Source organism: Otolemur garnettii, unplaced genomic scaffold (genome assembly GCF_000181295.1).
Source record: "Otolemur garnettii isolate 467f Iridium unplaced genomic scaffold, OtoGar3 scaffold00043, whole genome shotgun sequence".
Taxonomy (NCBI): domain Eukaryota; kingdom Metazoa; phylum Chordata; class Mammalia; order Primates; family Galagidae; genus Otolemur; species Otolemur garnettii.
Genome location: NW_003852438.1, coordinates 10,369,124 through 10,377,849, shown reverse-complemented (window position 1 = coordinate 10,377,849; position 8,726 = coordinate 10,369,124). Strand labels below are relative to the sequence as shown.

Below are 8,726 nucleotides of genomic sequence, written 5' to 3'. Positions count from 1 at the left end.
GTGCCATGGCATCACAGCTCATAGCAACCTCAAACTCTTGGGCTTAAGCGATTCTCTTGCTCAGCCTCCCAAGTAGCTGGGACTATAGGTGCCGCCAGAATGCCTGGCTATTTTTTGGTTGTAGTTGGCCTGGGGATTTGAACCCGCCAGCTCTGGTATATGTGGCTGGCACCCTAGCCGCTGAGCTACAGGCACTGAGCCCCTAAGACTCTTTAGGGTCAGAGATTCTTCCCATCTACTAAGAGAGAAACTGTTGGCCAGATATCTTTAGTGACTTTGTGAGTGCCTTTACGAACACCTCCTGGGAAGCTAAGAGAAGAAAAGTATAGACAGACTCACCTCATGGGTGTAAGTACGAACGGGGACTCCAAAGGCTCTGGCTAGTCCAAAGTCTGCTAGCTTGATAGACCCCTCTGCGTTGATAAGCAGATTCTGAGGCTTAAGGTCTCGGTGCAGGACTCGATGAGAATGGCAGAAAGCTAGGCCCTGGAGCAGCTGGAATAAATAGCTCTGACAGGGAGAGAGACAGGGAGAAAACTGTGTTTTTCCACAGTGAGCAGATTAGGTTTGTTCTGTGCCCCCAAATCTCTACTAAAGACTTACTGGGTTGGATTATAATACATGTTTCTGAGCTATTTCTCCAATTGTACTGGCAGCCTAATGAGGATAAGGACATCACACCTTAATTCCGTTTTGTATCTGTTCTTCATACCCTGTGCCTAGCACACTGAAGGTATTCGATAAATGTGCACTGAAAAGGCTCAGTGCCTGTAGCTCAGTGGCTAGGGAGCCAGCCACATATATCAGAGCTGGCGGGTTCGAATCCAGCCTAGGCCTGCCAAGCAACAAACGACAACTGCAACCAAAAAATAGCCAGGCGTTATGGTGGGCGCCTGTAGTCTCAGCTACTTGGGAGGCTGAGGCAAGAGAATCACTTAAGCCCAAGACCTTGAGATTGCAACATAGTGAGACTCTGTCTCAAAAAAAAAAAAAAGAAAAGTGTGCACTGAAAAAATGTTTGTTGAAAGATTACATGTAGCTCTGAGAGTGAAGAATCAATTCCTAAAATAGATAACAGAGACTCACTGACTAGTTCTCCCACCAAACAGGTGAAAGGGCTTTTTTGAGGAATCTACCAAGAGCTCTCAAATCCCATTTACCTGAGTTTCATCTGACCTCCCACCTAAACCACTAGGTTGACTCACGAGTTTCAACTTTGATTCTTCACCCAACCCTAGGGTTAATAAGTATGATGAACAGAGAAGAGATGCCAAAAAGGGGAGTGTGTGTAAGAGTATGTGTGTCCGTGTGAGTGTAGGGGGATAAGGGCTGGGAAGGAAGCCAAGATCACAAGTTATGGCCCTGAACTGACTTGCTTCCAGCCCCCCCAAGACATGCCCACGGTGGGGAAGAGTTGATGAGGAGCATTACCTTGATGAGGGGGAGAGGAATGCCCGTGAGAGCAGAGGCATCCATGAATTTCTTGAGGTCTTGGTGTAGAAATTCAAAAACCAGGTAGAGTTTATTTTCTGTGTGGATGACATCCAGCAGCCTAGGGAAAGGAAGGTCAGGGAAATGAGTTGAGGGAAGAGACAGTCCCACATTATACTGACACTACTCATCCTCCTTTCCTATCAGATCACCTCCCAGACATACACTTACTTGACAATATTAGGATGGTTAAGCTCCTTAAGCAGTGAGATCTCTCGAATAGCAGTACTGGGTACACCCTCTGTCTCACTTGGAGAGGTCAGGAAAGAAGAGATGAAAATATGGTTACAAATATTCCTTCTCCCCAAGCCCAGTCATTCTTTCCCCCTCAAGGAGACATCGTCCTAGCACCCTCTAGGAAAGTGAGAGAAGGGGTGCTGCTTTAAAGAGTTAAAATGGGGGCTTGGCGCCTGTGGCTCAAGTGGCTAAGGCGCCAGCCACATACACCTAAGGTGGCGGGTTCAAATCCAGCCCAGGCGCGCCAAACAACAATGATGGCTGCAACCGAAAAAAAAAATAGCCAGGCGTTGTGGTGGGTGCCTGTGGTCCCAGCAACTTGGGAGGCAGAGGCAGGAGACTTGCTTGAGCCCAGGAGTTGGAGGTTGCTGTGAGCTATGCCATGGCACTCTACCCAGGGGGACAGCTTGAGGCTCTGTCTCAAAAAAAAAGAGTTAATTTTGGGGTACTCAGGTCGTGACTTTTAGAGACATTAAGGTCTTTCTTTATTTCCAGTTCTTCCAGAGGATAGATAAGTAAAGCCATCAGGTGAAGGTGAAGCAGAGAGCTGGTAATAGAGAAGAAATGGTGGAGTGGCACCTAGCTTCCCCAGAGGGGCCAGTGAGGTTTAACTGCCATTTTCTTGAAAGAGAGAGAATTCTAAGCTGAGGGTGGGGTTGGGGCAGTGAAGAGGGCTCTTCATTCAGAAAGGTGCTTTTCGCAAGTTCCTACATAAGCTAAGTCCATGGAGAATCCTGGACGCCCCCCATCTCAGAGGCCTCCTTTCTCTTCCTAAGTCTCTCTGGCTGTATATTTGGGGGCATCATCCGGCTTAGGTCGGGAAGAAAGTTTTCCACGGATTCTACACCACTCTATACTCTCCCTAGAAAAACCTCTACTGTCCCCCAACCCACCTCTCGACTTCAAAAGACGTCCCTCCCTGCTCTCTTCCGGTCCCTGGACTGCCACCCGCCAGTTGGTGTGGAGGGACGGTCAAGAAGCTTCCCAGTTAAGAGTCCCGGGTACAGAGGCCACTCACGTGTCCAGGCGGATTTTCTTAAGCGCCACTACTTCTCCTGTTAACTTGTTTCTGGCCTTATACACAACTCCGTACGTGCCCTCTCCGATCTTTTCCACCTTTTGGAAGTTCTCCATGAAGCGCAAACGAGTAGGGTCTGCCCGGCCCTGGAGCGGGGGCCTGGGAACCCGGCAGAAAATGGGCCCCGGCTCTTGGGGGCCGAGAAGGGGGAAACAGGGCCTGGCACCTTGGCCCCAGGTCGCGATGGAACGCAGTGTATTTCTCGCTCTTGTCAATTTGCCCAACTTGAAACAATGTTACCGCCTGCCCCCCAGTTCCCGACCGCCAACAGAAGCCCCTCCCCTCCTTCCCGCGTTTCCCTGACCCCGCCCACATTCCTTCCTATTGGCCAACGTCAGGGAGGGCGGGGCTAGCCTCAAGGGACTCTGCCCAGTGCAAGTTTGGTTCCGAGGGGTCAGACAAGTTTCTTCCTCCGTGGGCCAGTGGAACACTTTTTCCCAAGTGTCTGCTTTGGGTTCGAGTTTCCTAGCTATGTGTCTAGACTTCAGGAGTTCTGTGCTCTCTATCTCGTTCTTTTAACCACCCCTTGGGAAAATGTGTACCGATCTAAGATTAAATTCCATCTGGCCTAGGGCCGGGCGCGGTGGCTCACGCCTGTAATCCCAGCACTTTAGGAAGCCGAGGTGGGCGGATCGCCTGAGCTCACGAGTTCGAGACTGGTCTGAGCTAGAGCGGGACACCATCTCTAAATAGCCGGACGTTGTGGCGGGTACCTGTAGTCCCAGCTACTGGAGAGGCTGAGGCAAGAGAAATCACTTGAGCCCAAGAATTTGAGGTTGCTGTGAGCTGTGATGCTATAGCACTCTACTAAGGGGGACAGCTTGAGTCTCTGTCTCAAAAAAAAAAGTTTTTTGCTCAGCACCAGTAGCACAGCGGTTATGGGGCCAGCCACATACACTGAAGTTGGCAGGTTTGAACCCGACCCGGGCCAGCTAACCAGCAATGACAACTGTAACAAAAAATAGCCAGGCGTCGTGGCAGGCGCCTGTAGTCCCAGTTACTTGTGAGGCAGAGGCAAGAGAATCTCTTGAGCCTAAGAGTTAGAGGTTGCTGTGAGCTATGACGCCATGGTACTCTACCAGGGGCGACAAAGTGAGACTCTGTCTCAAAACAAACAAACAAAACCCACCTGGCCCAGGGAACTGTTTTTAAAAAACAAGAATCTGGGGCTCTGAGAAGTGTTGCCACCGCCTTTCAGCTTACTCCAGTGCTCTCTTTCTCTCTGTTTTTGGATGCAGTGTTCTGTTTCTGTCTTTTAAATAAATTCCTGGAGTAAGTAATTCATTTTCCCATTATGAATTGCGTATGTCTAGTATGCGTTATGTAGGGGCCTTTCTTTCAGTCAACTCTTCCCTGGGGATCAAGTGTGTCAAGATGATAGTGATCCAGTGAAACCAGAAACTGTCACTGAGTAGTGGGATGTAAAGGAATGTCCAAAGACCCGGATCTCTCCTGAGTTCTTCCCTTTTCCAGCCCCTCCCAGGACTCCCCTGGAGAGAGAAGAGGGAGGGCTATGCAAATGAGCACCCCTTTCTTATATAGGGGCTGATCCCAGCCCTGTAGCAACTTTGGTTGCTGGAGGGATGGACAGGATGGATCCCGGGCTGAGAAGGTGCCTTTTCTGTTTGGCTGTGATGAGTGCTCTGGTGGCTGTAGGGAGGACAGAAGGTGAGTGTGAGTATGTGGAGGTGAATAGCTGTGAATTTGGGGATGAACACCTACTCTGGGTTTTCCTCTCTTAATGGGAGATACTGGCAATACTTCAGGCTTCTCCCACCCATTCGATTTAGTGAGGATGTGTGCACTAAGTTCATTTCCTACATGGAAATTAGGGATTGAGCCTGAAAATAATCTCATATATTTAGAGTGGCAGAAGGATAGCAGGTCTTTGGCACACTAATTCTGTGGCCCCTTTGGCAGTGATCTGGAGCAGGGACTCCAGAGGGGGGACGTGGGTAGGAACTATTTTACATAATATTTCAGGTACTTTGGGTAGGGAATTTAAAGTGGGTAGTAAGAGAATGTGGTATTGGATGAGAAGGCTAAGGAGATACTCCTTTCCGTCTTTAGGATGTAGATGGGTAAACACAGCCAAGGCCTTTTGTTCTGGGGTTGGGAGAGACAGGCAGAGGGGTCTCAGCTGAGCATCACATGAAAGGGCTCTTGGGGGATTGGGGCCTCGTGACAGGAGCAAGGGGCGGGAGTAGGGGGTGGTGAGAGGGTCTGGAATGTCACGTGCTGCTCTGAAGAGGGAGGGTTGCAAGTGGAAAAAGATTGGGGCATCTTATGACTTCTTTTGCTCTAGTGATGAGATGCTCAATGAGATGTTTCCAACTCCTCCCCCAGCAGAATCAACTAGGTTTACAGCACACATTAGAAATGGGGCAAGGCTATATATGAAACATATACATCATATCCTAGGCCCCCTTCTCTCTGCAGAACTCTGGCCTCACAGACTTCTAGGAAGGCCTCCTTAATCTGCCTTCCCTCATTAAGCTCTAGTTTCAAGTTTTTTCTTTTTTCCTTCCTTCCTTTTTTTTTGGGACAAAGTCTCACTCTATCTCCCTGGATAGAGTGCTGTGGTGTCACAGCTCACAGCAACCTGAAACTCTTGGGCTCAAGTGATCCTCTTGTCTCACCCTCCTGAGTAGCTGGGACCACAGGTGCCTGCCACAACACCTGGCTGGTTTTTCTATTTTTAGTAAAGACAGGATCTCACTTTGCTCAGGCTTGTTTTAAACTCCTGAGCTCAGCCAATCCACCTGCCTGAGCCTCCTAGAGTGCTAGGATTACAGATGTGGACAACCATGCCTGGCCTCAAGTCTTTTTCTTTTACTATGTTCCTTAACATATTTTGGAAACAGTCTGTTCACACTCACCCACCTGAGGCTCTTAAAAGATTGGGCTTACATTTTGGATTCTGATTTTAAAAATTATAAGAAGACATTTTTCTAGATGTTTATAACATTTTATGTTGACTGGGTTTGGTAATTTTGTCTAGCATGAAATAGACTGTGTCCTTTTGCAAGAAATATCCATTATTTTTTATAGATACATACTGAATTTATAGGGTTAAAATAGGAAGATGTCTAGGATTTGCTATTAAATACTTTAGCCAACCCATCTTCCCACCCCCAAACCAAAAGCAACACTAATAAGGATAAATAAAGTAAATGTGACAAAATGTTGATAGTTGGATCTGGGTGAGGGCATATGGAAGTTCATTATATCCTTCTTTTCCCTCAGACCTCTCTCAGTCAGTTACAATAATTTTGGCTTCTGTGCCCCCACCCTCAATCTTTGCCTACTTCTAATCCATCATCCTTACTGCTTGCCATGGTGATCATTCTAAAACACAAATTTGATCATATTCAAAAGCTTCTAATAAGTAACTTTTATATGAACTGTATATTAATTTAAAATAGTAAAACAACAAATCAGAAGAGATGGCTTTGCCTACAGGATCCTTACCCTGGCACTCAAAGTCTCCAACCCACATTCTCAGCCTAACATGCCATGTACTTCTATGTCTCCATACATTTGCTCATGCTAGTCCTAGGGCCACTCCCCACTGAAGTTTTTCCCAATCAACTAGAATCAAATTAATCTATTTGGTCTTGTGTTTTGTTATACTACATGTACGTCTGTTATGGCACATATTAAACAGTGCTTTGAATTATGGTAATTCATGTACATGTTTATTCCACCTTGAATCCCTTCAGAGCCATATCTTATTCATTTCTTAAGTCCTTTGTATAACAGTGGTACCCGGTGGGTATTCAGTAAATTAAAATGCTACTTTGAATGTGAGGATGAATGGAGTGATAAGGGATAGAGTATTACCCTCTGGAAAGGGACTGAGTGAGGATCCTAGGGCCCTCATGACACATTTTTCTTAGGACCCAGAGAACAGGACTGGCTTGGTGTCTCAAGGGAATTTAGAACTAAAACCTGGAATAGACAGCTGTATCCAGAGTGGACAGAAGTCGAAGGACTTGACTGCTGGAAAGGTGGGAACTTAGAACTTCCAAAGGAGGGCATGGTGGGAATGGGATGGGGAGAAGAGCAAGAAGAAATGGGCTGAATGTAGTTTGGGAAAAGAAAACATATCTGGGCTTGGTGCCACGGATAGCACAGTGGTTACTTTGTCAGCCATGTACACCGAGGCTGGTGGGTTTTAACACAGCCCGGGCCAGTTAAACAACAATGACAACTACAACAAAAAATCGCCTGGCGCCTGTTGTCCCAGCTACTCGGGAGGCTGAGGCAAGAGAATCGCTTAAGCCCAAGAGTTGGAGGTTGCTATGAGCTATGATGCCACAGCACTCTACCAAGGGCGACATAGTGAGACTCTGTCTCCAAAAAAAAAGAAAGAAAGAAATATCTGGGGAGGGGAAGCCAATGAATCCCAGCTAATGCAGCTTCCCTTCCCAGGTGGTCAAGTATCCCTGGAGGTCAGTAATGATGGGCCTACTCTGATTGGTGCAAATGCTTCCTTCTCTATTTCTCTGCACTTCCCTGGAAGCCAAAAAGTACTGCCAAATGGAGAGGTAATCTGGGCCAACAACACCATCATCAATGGTGAGTATCTCTCAATTCGAGGCCCTTATTCCTAGGGCTCAGGGCCCTTGGTGTCTCAAATGAGCTCAGGGAATGCCCCCTTCGTCCTTTACTTTTTTCAACAAGTTATATATGTAATATATACCCATTGTAGTACAATTAGAAAACAAAGATAAAACAAAAAGAAAATTACAGTTCTTAATATAGGGGACATTGGAATCCTGTGAACCTAAAAGTTGGACAGACCAAGAATTAAATTTGCCACTAGTATGTGACCTTGGGCAAATTACTTGACCGTTTTGTTTTGTGCTTCTATTATCAAAGCAGAAAGGGATTGTTGTAAAGATTAAAATGTGAAAAGGGTCAAGTGCAGTGGCTTATGCCTGTATTCTCAGCCCTTTGGGTGGCTGAGGTGAGAGGATCACTTGAGCCCAGTTCAACACCAGCCTAAGCAACATAGTATGACCCCTCGTCTACAAAAAAAAAAAGAACCAGAGTGGGTGGATTGCTTGAACTCAGGAATTCCAGACCAGCCTGAGCAAGAGTGAGACCCAATTTCTAAAAAATAGCTGGGTGTTGTGGCTGGCGCCTATAGCCCCAGCTCTTTGGGAGGCTGAGGCAAAAAAATCGCTTAAGTCCAAGAGTTTGAGCTGGCAAGAAAGTGAGACTGTCTCAAAAAAAAAAAAAAAAAAAAAAAAAGAGAAAGAAAAAGAAAAATTAGCTGAATATGATGGTGCATGCCTGCATGCCGTTAGTCCCAGCTACTCAGGAGGCTGAGGTAGAGGATTTATTTTTTTTTTTGAGACAGTCTCACTTTTTTGTCCCCAGTAGAGTGCCATAGTGTCATAGCTCACAGCAACCTCAAACTCTTGGTTGGGCTTAAGTAATCCCCTTGCCTCAGCCTCTCAACTAGCTAGGACTACCGGTACACACCACAATGCCCAACTAATTTTAGAGACAGAGTCTCTTTCTCAGGCTGGTCTCAAACTCCTGAGCTCAAGCAATCCACCCACCATGGCCTTCCAGAGTGCTAGGATTATAGGTGTGAGCCACTGTACCTGGCTTGAGGTGAGAAGGTTGCTTAAGCTCAGGAGTTTGAGGTTGCAGTAAGCTATGGTAATACCACTGCACTCTAGCCCAGACAACAGAGACCCCGTCTTGAAAAACAAAAAACTGGGCTCAGTGCCCATAGCTCAGTGGTTAGGGCGCCGGCCACAGACAGCGAGGTCGATGGGTTCAAACTTGGCCCTGGCCAGCTAAACAACAATGACAACTGCAACAACAACAAACAAATAGCCAGGTGTTGTGGTGGGTGCCTGTAGTCCCAACTACTTGGGAGGCTGAGGCAAGAGAATCACTT

At 47.0% G+C, this 8,726-nt stretch overlaps 2 protein-coding genes across 6 annotated transcripts in view; one reads left to right on the top strand and one right to left on the bottom strand.

The window, feature by feature from the left end:
* The window catches only part of CDK2 (cyclin dependent kinase 2), a 7,690-nt gene extending 4,588 nt beyond the window's left edge, over positions 1–3,102 (bottom strand). For 2 of the 3 annotated variants that reach the window (XM_003790507.3, XM_003790506.3), the window contains exons 1-4: positions 2,747–3,102; positions 1,663–1,740; positions 1,432–1,552; positions 340–510 (exon numbers count right to left, since the gene is read on the bottom strand). In XM_003790507.3, the coding sequence (XP_003790555.1) occupies positions 340–510; positions 1,432–1,552; positions 1,663–1,740; positions 2,747–2,862 (486 nt within the window). In that variant the 5' untranslated portion in view covers positions 2,863–3,102. The remainder of the gene's footprint in view (positions 1–339; positions 511–1,431; positions 1,553–1,662; positions 1,741–2,746) is intronic. The other variant, XM_023513620.1, reaches the window with a different exon arrangement.
* Positions 3,103–4,380: 1,278 nt separating this feature from the next.
* Positions 4,381–8,726, top strand: part of PMEL (premelanosome protein) — a 9,899-nt gene continuing 5,553 nt past the window's right edge. Inside the window, exons 1-3 of one of the 3 annotated variants that reach the window (XM_012805596.2) lie at positions 4,381–4,474; positions 6,706–6,816; positions 7,241–7,387. In XM_012805596.2, the coding sequence (XP_012661050.1) occupies positions 4,390–4,474; positions 6,706–6,816; positions 7,241–7,387 (343 nt within the window). In that variant the 5' untranslated portion in view covers positions 4,381–4,389. The remainder of the gene's footprint in view (positions 4,475–6,705; positions 6,817–7,240; positions 7,388–8,726) is intronic. The other 2 variants (XM_023513619.1, XM_012805597.1) reach the window with 2 other exon arrangements.